This window comes from Photinus pyralis, unplaced genomic scaffold (genome assembly GCF_008802855.1).
Source record: "Photinus pyralis isolate 1611_PpyrPB1 unplaced genomic scaffold, Ppyr1.3 Ppyr1.4_LG1, whole genome shotgun sequence".
In the NCBI taxonomy this organism is placed as follows: domain Eukaryota; kingdom Metazoa; phylum Arthropoda; class Insecta; order Coleoptera; family Lampyridae; genus Photinus; species Photinus pyralis.
Window position 1 is genome coordinate 20,765,493 of NW_022170249.1, and position 18,345 is coordinate 20,783,837.

At 36.4% G+C, this 18,345-nt stretch overlaps 1 protein-coding gene across 2 annotated transcripts in view; it reads left to right on the forward strand.

Moving 5' to 3' along the window:
* The first annotated feature begins 485 nt into the window (after positions 1–485).
* LOC116159245 (protein dead ringer-like) overlaps positions 486–18,345 on the forward strand; it is a 155,198-nt gene continuing 137,338 nt past the window's right edge. The window contains exon 1 of one of the 2 annotated variants that reach the window (XM_031472197.1): positions 486–633. In XM_031472197.1, coding sequence (XP_031328057.1) covers positions 604–633 — 30 coding nt within the window. In that variant the 5' untranslated portion in view covers positions 486–603. The remainder of the gene's footprint in view (positions 634–18,345) is intronic. The other variant, XM_031472194.1, reaches the window with a different exon arrangement.

The following is an 18,345-nucleotide window of genomic DNA, read 5'->3' on the forward strand; positions in this document are numbered from 1 at the left end:
CCTTATAAAGACGTGGATGGGACCCTCCCACAAAAATGGAAGCAATGCAGTGGATCCATAAGGGCTCTACACCCCGATAAAAGGTAAAAACGCATGCTTTATCTGTAAAATTGAAGGGGACCATTTTTTGGGACTGTGAGGGAGTTTCGCCAATTGAATATATGGCAAAAAGTACGACGATTAATTGTGAGTTCCACACAGGAGGATCCACACAGATCCAACCCTGTTCAATCCATTACCGCAAACCATTAGTTCTCAGAACTACCCCATCCACCCTACAGATTTAGTACTATGTGACTTCTTTTTTCTGAAAGATCGCCAAATTTGTTTCGGATAATGAACTAACAAGCGTCATTCTTTGAAGAGCGTAAAATGTGCAAAATGTAGATACGCCGGTCAAAATTTGTAAATACGATTAGACGAATTTCCAACTACAATAAACAGGTCTGGAAATGATAAGAGTAACTACGTCAATCTCACCTGCAAGAAATCGCGCCAAGTACATGCAAGTTCAGTGTGTAATTGTGCGCAGACATGAAAATCGAGTCATGGATAACCTAAATTGCAAAATATGTAAGAAATTATTTTTGCAAAAGAACCATAATGGGCGAGGGGCTGATATTTCATCCATTGGTGAGTACCAAGGCGCATGTGTTATACTTTTGATCTTTGCAAATGTTTCTATAATCTTCGACCGCCGATGAATAATCCAAGTCGGATTTTTTGAGTCTTAAAAAAAGTTTCGACATTAAAACGTAAAATTACAAGTTTGTGTGGGCCTATGCGTAGTATGAGTTTTGATTTCAATCTGATGTAACCGTCCTCTGTTCGATTGCAAAAAAACGCACACTGTTTTTCAAGTCTGTTTTCGATCATTATTTCTGGAGAAAGCGGGATAAATATAAAGTCGGTTATGGGTTAATTAAAAAAGTCCTTCTTGAAGGGATACTGCTCGATATAATTATTTATTTCATTAGGTACAAGTAGACACATTATGACCTGTTTTCCTTTTACGAACTATTCAAGTAGTATAGACTATCGGCATAATTTATTTATATTCAGAAAAAAATGGTATATGTGTAGTGTTATATAAAATTGACTGGATTGAATAGCTTGCCTAAAAGGCACACAGCTCATTCAATGGATAAAATGTATGATACTTTAATAATGAATATAAATCATTGGCCCGTATGAATAAAAATAAGCAAATGCTTATACTGGCAAAATTCAAAGTAAATACTCGTAAGTGCTCCTTCGCACTGGGCGACTTAGCAGCGATTCTAAGCAGGACAGGACGCAATGCAGCGCTGCTAAGCAGACCAGTATGAAGGGGCAGTTACGAGTATTTACTTTGAATTTTGCAAGTATAAGCATTTGCTTATTTTTATTCATACGGGCCATTGTACTATTTTTTAAAGCTTTGATGGCCCCTACATTAATTACAAATTATAGATTATCTTTATAATTTATAATATAAAGGAAATGTGCTAATTTCCCATGTTACGATCACTAGGTATATGCAACGGTTGGGTTTCGAATGGAATGTCAATTGTCATTACTACCAATTTTATTTTAAAGGACCTCTCAATTCATCTAATCTGGTTGGGTACTTTTCCGGTTCCTCAGTAATAAGATCTCTGATGGCTAGGGTGGTTTCAGCTGTGAAAATCTCCTCAGAAGAAACATTGATTTTTTTTCTCTTCTTGTTTTTTTTTATATTTCATCTCGTTCAGTCCGATTTGTTGTTGTGCCCGTTTCTGTATTTGGATGTGTCCATTTGGATAGTATGATAGTGGGAGAAACATTTGATGATGACCTGTCAGTGTGTTTCCTATTTAAATGCAATCTCGACCATTCAATAAGAGTTATCCACAGTGTTAGTAGTTTTCCGATACAGGCACACGCGATTGTTACTCTCGATGGATGTGTCGCATTTTTGTGGTAGTCAAGGAACTTACTTGTAAATCTTTGCTACTCCTGTAATCAGGAGTGGTCAATGCAGTGGTCATTCTGTGATTCTGGGAGGCGAATGAATAATACAACAGATATCAAAGTAGAGCGCCTTCCAACTATACTCGTTTCTGAATGGTTGGTTGCCCGTTAAAATTTGAGTGTTACATCTACTATCTGTTATATCCTGCTGTTTGTTACTGAGCAGAGGAATGACTATTTACGTATTACAAATTCAATTTATGCTGTGATAAATTACTGATTGGCGTTAGGAAGGTATTTGTTATCAACCCTTGAGATCAAACAGCCATGCCTAAGCTTCAATTGAAGTTACTGTAATTAAAATCACTCTATAATATTCGAAAAACTTCTCCGAACCTAGTGTTCTTTCCTTGATTCTGTTTATTTGAGTGAAGACAAAAACCTTTAGAAATAATCACAAAATCAATGACACTGTTTTGCAATAAATAAATAAAATTGTCTTGTGCAAGGTGGAGCAACCGAGGGTACCTAAATGATTTGGGGTAGCCACGAGTGCTTGTCTACAGTATGATTACCTTAGCACTATGGCATCTACAAAAGAAATTGAGAAAAAACATTACTCTAGAAACTACTGGGCATACATAATGTAACACAAGAGTGAAACTAATTATTATTAATCACTAACTCCCAACACACGATTCAGTTCACTTATTATATAGCAAGCGGCGGTCTTTCACGAACGCTGTTGAATGTTCTCGAATAAACAAGCCATAGTTCCCGGAAAGATTGCGTCGCATCCGCTTTCGTTTTTTATCATCGTTGACTAATCTAATGGCACTTCGATGTCTATCGGGATTTCTGGAATATTCACTACAAGTTTTTGCTACTATAATGATACATCGAGTTACGTGTTTACTATAATTGTACAACAACAACATTTAATGTCCAAATTTACAGTAGCTACGACATAGGTGTTCACACTAATATTTCGTAATTGATTTGCGTGTATAGGTCATGAAGCAATTGTAACAGTTTGCAACGCTCGTTGTATACAAATTCCTTTTGCAAAACTGCATATACAGATGTATGTCAGTGGTAACATTTTGACCAAGCAAGTTACAATTATGACAGTGGCCGTAAACAATTAATTTTATTGCCATAAACCTCTAGGTCAGGATAATTAACGTTTTTGAACTGCTTTAAAATTCATTAAAATCAAATTGTATAGATATAATAGGTACATTACAATAATCAAAAGAAATTTTTCGACAAGTAGACCTACCCTTTACCAGAATTACTGTAAGTTAAGCCTTTCTTCGTTACGAGTTGCGAGGCTGCTTCCTGTGGTGGTTCATCCCTTCATCCTTCTATCCGATTGCCACAAGTTAACGTTACTTCTACTCAGAACGTGAGGCTGCGAGTGGCAATGGCCCCAAGGGCTTTACCCCTAAATATTTAATAATGATTGTAATAAGATCAGTGGGTGGAAAAGTTACAGTAGCCTTCAAGACATACTTAACACTGAACTGGGAAGAATTGCATTCACTAAGACAAAGTGAGAAGTTTACTGGTTAAACTTTCTTTGTAGACGGTATCAATTACTTCCGATCAAAATTCCTCACATATGAACTAAATTATTTCAAGTAAAAAGATTATCGCCCTAAGGCGAGTAACTTTAGCGCATTTTCCATGCACAGATCAGTACCTCCCGAAAAGTTGCATGCCCATAATGCCCACATCTGATTTTGACTATATGAGATGTTCGCCTTTATTAGAGGATCCTGTGGTTAAAATTTCAATAAAATATATTATGTAATAAATAACAAAGTTGATATTGCGCGGCCTCTGCATGCCCATATTAATCGTCAAGAGTGAACTAAATATATTGAAAACTATATAGGTCTCGTACGGACGGACGGACAGAAAAAGTGACTGCAATAGCGCATGTTGGAAAATGCGCTAGAAAGTGCAATGGCATGCAGGTGACTGACTCATTTTTTTAAGCTAACGCTTGAATTCTTAGTAATTTTTAACACAATGGTCTAATATTGATTTAAAGATAATTAATGTTATCGTCATTAAATATTTTTCCAATTTGACGATTAAACGATCCTGTATGTCTAAAGTTAATATTGACAAGTTTAACGTTTTCGAATGTGAATTTGTGTTGGTGAACCTATTAAAAACCTATCTGGCAAAGTAGTAAAGAATTTACTAATGGGGTAGTTTCGATCACACTTTAGGGAACATTATCTCAAAACGACCATTCCGATATCTTAAGAATTCAGCCATATTTCTCTTGTAACTATTGTAGTTGTACTATCTATAAAACCAACAGATAACCTTCGACAATTTTTAAATTGTATTATTTAGTGACTATAAACGTTTTTTTACAAAGTTTTAATTGCCGTGTCGCGCGTAATTAGCATTTTATACCCTGCAAATGATTAATAATTCATTATGAGTTGTTGTCATCGTTCGTGATATGTAAAAACAATAAAATAATCACAAAGGCCATACAATTTATACACGCGTATCGGCATTTTCTTAATTAACAAAGTTAAAAAAACGAAACGAAATTAATATTCGACCTAAACCTGGGTAAATATTGACAATGTTATCACGACCCAGCGGATGGGTTGTGCTATTGATTTAATTTAAGGTGTAGTTTCATTAGAGATTCTCACCTCTCTGTTGAAATATTTCCAAGACTTACCACATAATAAACATACGGGTAATTAATAAGTAATTTCAAATCATTTATGTTACCTTTTGTCAGTGTTATCTTCTAATAATGGGAGTGTATTATTAGATTTATAAATACTTCATTATTCATTATTAACCTTGACTGCAGAAAATATGAATTATTTTATTAGATTTGCCAATATCACCACCTGTAAGTAATGTAAATTTATACTACACAAATAGTAGAAAAAATAACTGAACGTTGGTTTTAAAAAATAGAGCTTTTTGCAAATGAAGCAAGTGAATTGTATAACCTTCTGGGACGATGGTTTCCAGTAGCTACCAAAGTTGCATCTGAGTTATTTTGCGCGACCTTTTGCGCCAACTCCCACGTTTTGGGCGTCAATAGGTACCTACTTGTTACCTTTCACTGTTTTTTTAGATAAACGCTGTTGAATTTTAAAGAATGTGCAAAGGCTTGGTGCCTTGTGCGTCAATATTAACGGAGATACGAAAATTTTAATCTGCATACCAAATCTACAATACACGGGGAGTTATGCTCGTTTTCTACTAGTTTGTGCGCCATGTTTCAGGTTTTTTTGCGTCAAAATTTACCTTGATATGGAATTTCTCATTTATGGGTTACAAATTTATGCTAAAAACGAGGGTTTCTAATAGCTACCAAAGTTGCATCTGAGTTGTGCTCGTTTTGTGCTCACTTTTGCGCTAGCCCCCACGTTTTGTGCCTCAAAACTCACGGCGAACCGTAATTTTCGGTTATTAGGGTTAAACAACGATCCCGAATCGCGATCAAAATTGACAAAAGAATTGTCCCCTCCCCCGCTCCCCTCTCGTAATTACGATCTACGGACGACTTTTTCGATTAGACTTCTCAATCAAAAGTTATAGACTAGAAACCAATTTCGAAAGAAAATTCAAAGGGCTGTACCTTTTGAACTAGTAGCCCAATCCTGGAACTGTTTAAAATTATGGATTCTACAGGCCACATTCTATAAGAGGTATAAAGACCACATTCGACGGTCTAAACGGGGATCGTGGAGGACTTTCTGTGGCAACATGGAAGGGCTTCCCGAAGTTCAAAAACTTCGTAAGATCCTTTTGAAAGATCCAGGGCAAAAAGTGAGGACGCTGAGGCTTCCATGCGGCAGATTTACATCTAACGCGGGTGAGGCCCTCACATGTCTCCTGGAAACACACTTTCCAGGCTCTGGAGACTATGTAACTTCGGAACCGCCAGAAGGTGCTACCCGGGTCGGTGCAAGGCCGATCGACTGGAGAGTAGCTGCCGGGGTTGTTACCGAGGGATCCTTGAGATGGGCTATCAATACGTTTAGCCCATTTAAGAGCGCAGGACCTGATGGGATATTTCCGGCTCTTTTGCAAAAGGGCCTGGAACCATTACTTCTGCACTTGTTGCACCTCTTTAGGGCCTCTGTGGCTTTGGGGTACATCCCCATAAGCTGGAGAAGGGTCAGAGTTGTGTATTTACCTAAGCCGGGTCGTACTAAGTACGACACAGCAAAGGATTATAGGCCCATCAGTCTATCATCGTTTCTTTTAAAAGCGGTAGAAAAACTGGTGGATGCATACATAAGAAACGGGGCGCTGGTCCTTAGACCACTACACCCGTTTCAACACGCTTACAGAGCTGGCATGTCCACGGAGACGGCTCTTCACAGTCTCGTGTGTAGACTGGAGAGGGGAATGTCTGCTGGAGGGGTAGCTCTGGGAGCCTTTTTGGACATCGAAGGTGCGTTTAACAACACCACGTTCGATTCCATTAGTGAGGCTGCTGAAAGCTTTGGCATTGACGGGTCAATCGTAAGATGGATCCGGGCCATGCTTGGAGGCAGGGTCATCATAACCTCGATCGGAACTACGGAGATGAGCTCATCGGTCACTAGAGGATGTCCGCAGGGTGGAGTACTGTCTCCACTACTGTGGTGCCTGGTGATAGACGGGCTCCTTCGTACACTAAACGAGGATGGAGCGTATACACAGGGATACGCAGACGACCTCGCAATTGTCATTGTGGGGAAGTTTCCGAGCACCGTAAAAGAGCTCATGCAGAGGACTCTTGGACAGGTGGATAGATGGTGCAGTAGCCACGGTCTCTCTGTCAACCCGGAAAAGACCGAAATTGTTCCATTTACGAGGAGACGGAATGTGGACCTTGATGGTCTCATCTTTCGAGGACGCCAATTGTGTCTGACCAGGTCAGTTAAATATTTGGGGGTCACTATAGACTCCCGTCTGTCCTGGAAAGGGCACATTGAGCGAATTAGCAAGAAGGCCACTGCATGTCTATGGGCATGCAGGAGAGCTTTCGGCTGCACATGGGGATTAAATCCTCGACTAGTATATTGGCTTTACACTTCGGTGATAAGGCCGATAATATTGTACGGCGCACTTGTATGGTGGCCTGCAACGCGCAGGGTAACATACAAGAAGCAGCTGAGTAAGGTACAGCGACTCGCTTGTTTGGGAATCACTGGAGCCATGAAAACCACGCCAACGTTGGCTGTGGAGGCTCTTCTGGGACTTGAACCTCTACACTTATCGGTAGAGGCCGAGGCCCGGAGGGCTTCCATAAGACTAAATGATTGGGGTGAGTGGAAGGATAGAGGCAGTCTCGGACACGGGCGGATCTGGGAGGAAACTCTTAGGTCCGACCCCTTCCTCGCAAGAAGGGACGTGATTCGAGCTACCCTACTTGAACCGAAGAGGTATAAAGTCATTCTCCCGAACAGGGAGCAGTGGCTGAACCCAGATCGTCCGTTCCTCGAACCTGAGGGGCTCGTGTGGTTTACCGATGGGTCCCTAACGGAAAAGGGAACGGGCATGGGTATACACGGTGACCGGCCGAGAGTAGGCATCAGCCTCTCCCTTGGCCAGCACAGTACTGTGTTTCAGGCAGAGGTGCTAGCCATCACGACCTGTGCGCAAGAAAACCTCCGTAGAGGTTATCGTAACCAGCATATATACATATGTAGTGATAGTCAGGCGGCGTTAAAGGCTCTGTCAGCTGACAGGGTCCGCTCGAATACGATGCTTGACTGTAGGCGAACCCTAGATAGATTAGGTGAGTCTAATAGGGTAAGCTTGATATGGGTGCCGGGGCACTCTGGAATAGGGGGCAACGAAAGGGCGGACGAGTTGGCTCGCGAAGGCAGTAGTGGGGTCCTTGTCGGGCCTGAGCCCACCCTTGGAATTGCTCCCTCAGTTGTCAGGGTCAGGATTAAGAACTGGGCGATCAGTCAATTCCAGGCTCAATGGCAACAGGCAGCTGGACTCAGACAGTCCAAGACCTTTTTAACAGGGCCTCTTGGCAAATCTGAGTCTTCTAAGCTTCTAAACCTAAACAGAAGTCAGATTAGGAAGATCGTCGGTGTCTTCACGGGACACTGGATGGTCAACTATCACCTGCACAATATTGGGCTTGTGGAAGACCCTGCGTGCAGGTTTTGTGGTGAGGTAGAGGAAACTACCGAGCATGTAGTCTGTTACTGTGACGCTCTGATCAGGGACAGACATAAACTCCTCGGTGACAGTTACTTGGAACCGAGGGAGGTGAGGAAACTAAGGCTAAATAGGGTCTTATCCTTCATTGAAGGGAACGGGCTCTAAGCTTTGGTTGTTTAGAGAGGGGGTTAGCACAATGGGCCGTTGATGAGCCTAAGTGCTGCCTGTAAAGGCTCCCCTGATAGAATAGAATAGACATTCTATAAGAAAATTTTTTTCCGGGTCGATCTGAGACAATTTTTTTTTCGGTGCTCAAAAAAAGGCAGTGTAATAACCTTCCTTTTTTACCAAAAATCGACTACACCAAAATTTCTCGGGAAAACACTTTTTCTTATTAATTTTGGTGCGTAGAATCTAAAACAATTCGTACTTTTTCGATTAGACTTCTCAATCAAAAGTTATAGACTAGAAACCAATTTCGAAAGAAAATTCAAAGGGCTGTAACTTTTGAACTAGTAGTCCAATCTTGAACTGTTTGAAATATAGGATTCTACATGCCACATTCTATAAGAAAAATGTTTTTCCGGGTCGATCTGAGACAATTTTTTTTTCAGGGCTCAAAAAAAGGCAGTGTATAACCTTCCTTTTTTACTAAAAATCGACTACACCAAAATTTCTCGGGAAAACACTTTTTCTGATTAATTTTGGTGCGTAGAATCCAAAACAATTCGTACTTTTTCGATCAGACTTCTCAATCAAAAGTTATAGACTAGAAACCAATTTCGAAAGAAAATTCAAAGGGCTTTAACTTTTGAACTAGTAGCCCAATCTTGGAACTGTTTGAAATTATGGATTCTACAGGCCACATTCTATAAGAAAATTGTTTTTCCGGGTCGATCTGTGACAATTTTTTTTTCGGGGCTCAAAAGAAGGCAGTGTATAACCTTCCTTTTTTACCAAAAATCGACTACACAAAAATTTCTCGGGAAAACACTTTTTCTTATTAATTTTGGTGCGTAGAATCCAAAACAATTCGTACTTTTTCGATCAGACTTCTCAATCAAAGTTATAGACTAGAAACCAATTTCGAAAGAAAATTCAAAGGGCTGTAACTTTTGAACTAGTAGCCCAATCCTGGAACTGTTTGAAATTATGGATTCTACAGGCTACATTCTATAAGAAAATTGTTTTTCGGGTCCATCTGAGACAATTTTTTTTTTGGGCTCAAAAAAAGGCAGTGTATAACCTTCCTTTTTTTACCGTGCCGTGCGTCTACGAATGAATCTTTTTTTAATATGACAACACGATCATGAACTCATAAAATTATAAAAATAATTAACACAACTATTTTTCTTAATTCTAAATCCAAAAAAGTGTATACTTTAATAATATGTAATGAAAACTCCAGAATTTCTTAGTTGTCCTCTTAACGTATGTTGCAAATCAAATTGAAATTGAGGCCAGGATTCTGAGTGTAACTAGGAAATTCCTAGTCTGAACTGGAAATACTTATGTTCCAGTCACCAGTGCCATAGCTACAGGGTGTCCATCCATATTCAGGATAGTCTTAACATTGCGTTGCAAATAAAAATGGAAAGCTCCAAATTGAGTTGAGTTGATATAGTAAAATTACGAGTTTAAAACAGAAATGTTTGCACTCAAAGACTTACAGGTTTACATTGAAAAGAAATTTGACCTATTCCATTCCATTACTTATATTTTCCCTTGTCTCTTTATTTGGAATAATGGAATTTATCACAAATTGGACTAATGACAATTGACTAATGAGAGTTCTATTATTGTTAATAAATCCACATTCCCCCTTCAATAGGTACTTGTATTTTATTCTTCTAAATGTAGAGGATGTAGCATCTAAGGCCCTTCAGATCATAAATTCCTTTACCATAAAAGATATTGAAAAAAATGCACGAGCAAAATACTTTATACGAATACTTTATTGGCCCGTAACCTATGCAATTCCACCTGGCCCGTAAGTTATACCCAGTCCGCCCCTGGTGATACCTCTCACTTTGCAACCGCAATTTTTTAGCGCCACTTTTCCGAAGAGAGGTCGCCAAGTTCACTGGATGTAGCCCCATGGGGTTGCATTTGAAACCTAAGGTTTATGTGACTTTCCATCATCTGTGGAAAACCGCATAAAATGTTACACAAAAAGTATTCAGAATGCATCGCAGAATTGAAAATTACAATAATTTAGAGGAAGTTCCATTAAAAAAAAAATAATGCCGACGTCGCAAAAAAACGCGAAAGTTGCAATAATTGACGTGGCCGTGGATTTTTCTAGAACTTAAAACCGGAATTGTAAATAAATTGACTCCTTTAATTGGGAAGCACGGTATTTTTTATATCAGCAGCGAGATATGGAAAAATATAGTTTTCTGTAGACTATGAGTATAGAGATGTGATGTCTTGTATATACCATGGTTTGTTTTTATACTTACATTGGATTAAAGAAAATTCAGCTAAAATTTTATCCTAATCGAGATTAAGATTTTTGATCTAACCTCCAGCGAAATTCAAAACTCTTAAAGCAATCATGAATTCAGATTATCCGTAACGTTTTTGAATCGTCTGTTTATTATCTTACTGTGGTTATAGTAGTTTGATGTTTCTACCACTAACTTCGTCTATACATAAGTTTTTTAAATAAAAATCATTTACATTTCATATACCTAATAAAACCTACTATAGAATTAAGTTTATAAATAGAGAAACTAATATTGTAACCCTAACTAATACAGAAATTATAGCTAACACAACATTTGAACTCTCATAGTAACGCTCTGTCTTCATCATACAGAATAGGCGCCCATTAACAAAATTAGCTATTTTCGATTTTATGCGCCTCGTACCCCCTTTAACAATTTTAATACGATCGAATAAAGAAAGGAAAAGCGATTAGTGAGTGATTTAATATGTAGTATATATTCGTTATAAAGCGTGTAATCTTTTGTAAATTACACATCATTTATAACAGAGGCGGACCTGGGTCAGTATCCCATGATTAATAGATGAAGAAGACGGTGCTAATGGCTCTTGATATCCTCCACTTTATAAGTATACGAGTTACGAAACACTCTGTACTGCGCTTTATAAATAAATACACATAACGATCATTAACTCGCAACATCTCATACAGTTGATGGCTTTCATATAAAAAACCTAATTAAAAAAATTGACTTTTGACTCAGCCCAATTTTAATTTTTAACCATTCGCTTTAGGGTTTGTATTTCTAAGGTAAATTTTTTTGTAATATACGCGTTACATAAAATTGACTGTTAGATATATTTAAATAAATTCTTTTCGTAAGAGCAATTAGCATGACTCTGTTAACCCTTTATTTCTATGGACCGCCTTATTAGCATAATGGGGAAATTTATACAATAACGCGCATTGTTATATTTAATGACCAGATTTACCTGTATATTCAGATAAGAAGCACAATTACTGAATAGCTAATACACAGGAATGCTTTACAAAATGGGAGAATTAAATCAATCTATTGTATGAGTGACAAAAATGTTATCAAACAATAAGACTCTAATAACCGAATATCGTTATTATTACATTAGAATGCCAAACAAAATGTACGCCTGCCGCCGGTTAAGATAGTAAAGTACGGATTTTTCAGTAACCCCAAATTACCTACATTATACCTACCCGCTAGATATGATGTCGGTTCAAATTGGACTAACGTAGTTTTTGATTCGATGGCAAAATGGCGTAGGTACAGTACAACTTATTTTTAGCGCATTTCCACAAAAATAAAAAAAAATGCGCTATTGTGGCCACTTTGTCCGTCCGTCCGTCCGTCCGTCCGTCCGTCCGCTAACTTTGCGACGCTACTAGTTTTTTATCTTAAGAGCTATTGTTCTACTTTTTTCGCTATTTGGTTCGTTATGGTGTCGAGTCTTGTACCAAGGAAGGAATTTTTTCTGTACCGCTTACAAAAAAAGTTATTGTAAAAAAAACAAAAAACCGTTTTTTACATGTTCCATAATTTTACACTTTTGCCGTTTATTAACGATCCTAGAGATCGTTTATAATTTTGCATTGCTATCTGTCGCCTGCCGGTTGGTCTCTCCGTCTGTTCCTTTGTCTGTCTGTCCATCTATCTGTCCGTGTGAACGATAACTTTGTTTAGAAATGTTCGATCGCTTTTACATCTCCGTTAGTTATGAACTGAATTGCATGAAATTCAATATGGGCATAGATTTAGCCATATAATACGCAATGCCAAAATTTGGATCGAATCGATTCAAAATTCACAGTGCCCTTTTCGCATCTCGACCATTTATAAACCGAATTGCAAACTTTTTTACTTATAAAAGTATTTGAATGAAATTTGATACATAGGCACTTGGAATAAAGGAAAATCAAACGCCAATTTCAAAATTTGGTTTTGCGCATGCGCAGTGCCAACTTTTTTATTTATGGAAGAATTTAAACGAAATTTGATACATAGGCACTTGGGATAAAGGAAAATCAAACGCCAATTTCAAAATTTGGTTTTGCGCATGCGCAGTGCCAACTTTTTTATTTATGGAAGAATTTAAACGAAATTTGATACATAAGCACTTCGAATAAAAGAAAATCAAACGCCAATTTCAAAATTTGGTTTTGCGCATGCGCAGTGCCAACTTTTTTATTTATGGAAGAATTTAAACGAAATTTGATACATAGGCACTTGGGATAAAGGAAAATCAAACGCCAATTTCAAAATTTGGTTTTGCGCATGCGCAGTGCCAACTTTTTTATTTATGGAAGAATTTAAACGAAATTTGATACATAGGCACTTGGGATAAAGGAAAATCAAACGCCAATTTCAAAATTTGGTTTTGCGCATGCGCAGTGCCAACTTTTTTATTTATGGAAGAATTTAAACGAAATTTGATACATAGGCACTTGGGATAAAGGAAAATCAAACGCAAGTGTCAAAAATTTGGTTTTGCGCATGCGCAGTGCCAACTTTTTTATTTATGGAAGAATTTAAACGAAATTTGATACATAGGCACTTGGGATAAAGGAAAATCAAACGCCAATTTAAAAATTTGGTTTTGCGCATGCGCAGTGCCAACTTTTTTATTTATGGAAGAATTTAAACGAAATTTGATACATAGGCACTTGGGATAAAGGAAAAACAAACGCCAATTTCAAAATTTGGTTTTGCGCATGCGCAGTGCCAACTTTTTTATTTATGGAAGAATTTAAACGAAATTTGATACATGGGCACTTGGAATAAAGGAAAATCAAACGCCAATTTCAAAATTTGGTTTTGCGCATGCGCAGTGCCAACTTTTTTATTTATGGAAGAATTTAACTGAAATTTGATACATAGGCACTTGGGATAAAGGAAAATCAAACGCCAATTTCAAAATTTGGTTTTGCGCATGCGCAGTGCCAACTTTTTTATTTATGGAAGAATTTAAACGAAATTTGATACATAGGCACTTGGGATAAAGGAAAATCAAACGCCAATTTCAAAATTTGGTTNTTCATAACATTTTTACGTTTTATTGCTCACGAATTGTTAAATTTTATGCTATTAGATAGATATAGTACATACATAAAATTAAAACTTCACAAGAAAAGACGGAATTAGACGGGGAACTCTTCAGACTACGATATTTAATGTTTTATTGTTTACTTATTTTAATTGTTGTTTATTGGTAGAATATGGTTGTGGTTGTATTAGATATAATAACAAAACTGCAACAAGCTATGCAGTGACTTTTAAGTTATTATTTAGCTGTGCTGCTGTTTTTGAAATCGGCATGGGTTTATTAATGGTTTAAAAGAACTCATATTTCAGCACAACGTGGAGATGTTCACAAAACCGTCATATTTTGTTTGTCGTATAAACTGTAGTTATTTTTTAAGATAACTTGATGCAATTTTATATTTTATTAGTTCAATATATTACAAAATGAAAACAGTTTACCGCTACTAGACAAAAACGATACTTTTTGAGTAATAGACCAGCAACGAATTGACCGTTTTCTATATAAATGTATAAAGCGACTTTAACGCTCTGTAACTTTTTTATTTTTTAAGATAACTTGATGAAATTTTATATTTTATTAGTTCAATACATTACAAATTGAAAACAGTTTACCGCTACTAGACAAAGGCGATACTTTTTGATTAATAGACCAACAACGAATCGACCTTTCTCCTATATAAATGTATAGGGCAATTGGTCAACTTCAACGCTCTATAACTTTTTTATTTGTTGAGATAATTACATTAAATTTTATATTTAAATTGTTCCGTGTATTAAAAACACAAAACAATTTTCCGATAGTAGTCAAAGGTGATAGTTTTCCCGTCACGAGCGATTTTCTTTTTTCCCCATGTATTCTAGGGGGTCAAGTTTCGTTACACGCATCCTGGTTATGACGTCACGCGTTGCTGGCCATCGTTCGTTGCTAACTTCACATACTTAATAATTAGATCTGTTGGTTCATTCGGTCTTTTTCAGAATGTTGTACCTAAAATATGATGTAAAGTCATAAATAATTTACAACCTTTAGTACCTATAGTAATATAGACGACATAAATTATGAGGGGACATTTTTATGCAATCTACCTAGATATGAAAAAAAAGGAATTTATAAGGCAAAACAAAACTCATTTTTTCACAAAACTTATTCCGCCGTTTCTGCAATAAACAAATATTTTTAAAAACTCTTTTGTTATAGAACTTTGCAAAATAGAGTGCCACTAACAGCAGCTCTGAGTTCATCATCAGCAGGCCTCGTACATAGGTAAATGATTTTTCTACTTAGGGAAAAGGTAGTATAATCACCGCAACTTTTAATGCTCTTTAAAGTGCAATGGTTAAATTTTTTATCCAACATTTCGTCTTTGCGAACCATCATCAATTTTTTTATACGGCCCTAATATTCCGATATTCTCTTAGGTACCCCTTTTCATCCTGAATTAATTTTATTTAATAAGTTATCGAAAGACCTTATTTTTATGTGTATATCCTACAAAAATTGTGCCAGGTTTTATTACTAACTCGTTGTCAGGTAAACTCCTGACTTGACTTTCCGACTACTTTTAATAGAGTCATTGTAATTATTTTTGGTCATAGTTAAACATTTACAAAATGCCCTCTAGCACTGTTATTTTGAACCAGACGCAAAAAGTGTAGAAGCCTTTTTTGTAGACCTCATCAAGACACATATTTTTTGTAATTAGCATTTTTCACTGTGATGCTTACTTTTAGAGAAAAATGCAAATTTAGAAAAATACAATAAATAGTTTAACTTTTCAAGTCAAAACTTCTCAAAAACAAAGAAACTCACAAAAAATTGTAATGAACTTTTTTGTAGAGTTTTTTAAGCCATTTTGATGAGTGTATGCGAAAAAAATTTACAAAAATTGTAAGCCGTTATGGCTCTTTTAAACTTTTGACACCTTCAACAACCATGAAGATGGTTACGGACCAAAACCAAAATAGGACGCTTTCGATTCCCCATACCACCACCCTATATGCACCCCAAATTTCAAAGTCACATGTAAATCCAATATGGGGATCGTAAGAAATAAGAAAGTTGATTAATTTACTCTAACCCACAAGTCATAAACATGTTATTTTAGAACCATCAGAAAAATGAGACAAATCACTAAGGGTTTGTTAAAATTATTTTTTGATATCTTTGAATGAACACGAGCCCATTTGTTTGCTCATAACTTCGGTATTTGTAGTCCTAGAAGAAACTGTCACCTAGCATAAAATTCTGCATAACTTTTAGCCCATTAGAGAAAGAAATAAGTTTGTGCATCCTTTATGCATCATTATTAACAAGCGAAAGAAAGCAATTACATGATTTTGGACTTTCTGTTTGTCCATCCGTCCGTCTGTGGACACGATAACTCATTAACGGTTTCGAATTTTCCAATTCTGTTTTTAGCAATAAGTAGACAATGGTCAAGGGACTAATTATTGATTAAATTTTGGTCAAAATTCGTCAACCGGAAATGACTTTGTCGCGCGTTGTCTATAATGGTGCAGTTTGTGTTTTAGTTTAGTACTTACATAGATAATAAAAAATTCACCCACCTGTGAGTTGTGTTAGTTTTCTTCATATTTAATTTGACCATGTTTAGATGACAAATGTATTTGTATTTTGGTTTACCAGCACACAATAGCAATTGTTTCTTGATAGTTTCTTAAATAAGGGTCAAATAGAAAATTATCTATACACAGAGCAGAATACATTTGTATTTTTATTCTTTTATTTTCCATAGGTTTCACAAAGTAAATGATTTTATCACAATATGTTCGTGCGATCCAGATTCCTAATAAACACTCCATAGATATAAGGTTTTTTTAAGTAAAACCAAAGGTAGCCCTATTGAAAGCTTCACTTTAAAAATCGCATGGAATTATTTTGATATAGACAATTTCCTAAGGTGCAAATTTAGTGCCCATATATAGCATATGCTACTTTTATAACTATTTACTAAGCGATTTCGATTTATATAAAATACGCTTTATCTGCACAAGAGTTGTGCCCAATTCCTTGTTTATTATGAGGTTTACTACAAATTTTCATTAAGTAGAGAAAGTTGTAGAATTGTTCCGAAATTGAGAAATCTACTAAAAATTCCAACAATGCACAAGAAAATCTGTTTTGTATTTTTTAGTAGCAAAAGTCCATCTTCTTAGAAGCCATCAAAAACTTTCTTAGAGAAATTTCCAGTACCCTTAAGGGGATACCGGGAACCCCAACCATAACTAAAAAAATCTACCACAAACGGTGAAGAATATTCCTTTTTTAAGTTTGCCCTAAAACTTTACTACGGAAAGTTTTCAAACTGATGAGAGTCCATCCAGAACTCTTAACACTTTCCAAGAAAAGTATGATTTCGCAAAGCCCAAAGTAAAAGCGTTTAATGGAAAACCTCATGGTGCAGATTTTGCTTCTGACTAGAGTTCCAGATAGCTCCTCAAGAGGTTTGAAACTTTCTTTAAGTAATAAAGTTTTGACTGGCGACTTATAAAGAAAACTATAAGAAAGATTTTTGCTTTTCGCACTAAAGAAAGGGTTGGTGTTTTGACTTACATTCTGGACAGCTTCTCACAGGTTTAAAACTGTCCGTATACCTAGTCCAGTCAAATTACGGTTTGGGCTGGATGTTGTCATTTCACTCAATGAAACCAAGCGTATCCCATGTAAAAAGAATCCGCTGAATCCGAAAATCATAGTCCCCTTGACCGGAAGTGGCCGGAACATATTGTTATTAACAAAAAACGAAGTAAAAAAGAGTAAATGTCGTGTTTTTTCGCATTTAAATTCGAATATCTCGTTAACTATTACTCTGAGGGAAAGAATGAATAGAAATGAACTTGTCTAGAATAAAATTTTATACAGTTGGTCTGGAACGCTAATTTTCAACTGTTATTGTTTTTTATGGAAACATGTAAAAAAGTAATCTCGAAAATTAACAGTTTGTTATTACCAAGTAAAATTCATCCGATTTTTTTAAAAATCCGTATTTAGTAACTTCTTTCGATAACAAGACAATATGACAAACCCGATCACCGTAGGTTTCATAGTAATTGATTAATTAAATATGACAAGTATAAAAAGGGTTGCTTTGTTTTTCAAACTGGGGAACTACAAAAGCGTTCCCAATTTGTTTATACATAGTTTAACCCTAAAATAATCTTTTTCAATAATTATCCCGAATATTTCCCTCATATGTAATAAATCCCATATGAGGTGTGCAATTATCGCTCAATTACAGCGGTAGGTAATTGCCCTGTAGAAAGCGAAAGAGCCCTGCGATAATTGCACTGTCCATATATCCATGGCAACTGGCACCTGATAATTTTTTATTCAAGCATGTTGTCAGGAAAAAACTGCATTCGGTCATTTTCATATTTTGTTAAAAGAGCCAAAATATGAAAATAAACTCATGCAGTTTTTAGTCAACATGCTTTCAAAAAAATTATCGGTAATTTTGATGCACTTGTGCAATTACTTACGATAATTTTTGTAAATCAACGCACTGTGGAATTTTTTTAGTTAACTAACAAATGGAAGAGCTTCCAAGGTACCTATAACAAGAAATTTAACTGTGTAATCGGGCCTTGGCACTCGAATTAATAAAAATCATTCATTTTGGTGAAATAGAAGCATAAAAAAGTTCACGCTTTAAAGAATCGATCGGTGCGACCCGATTTGCAAAAGCATTTTTGGTTGTTT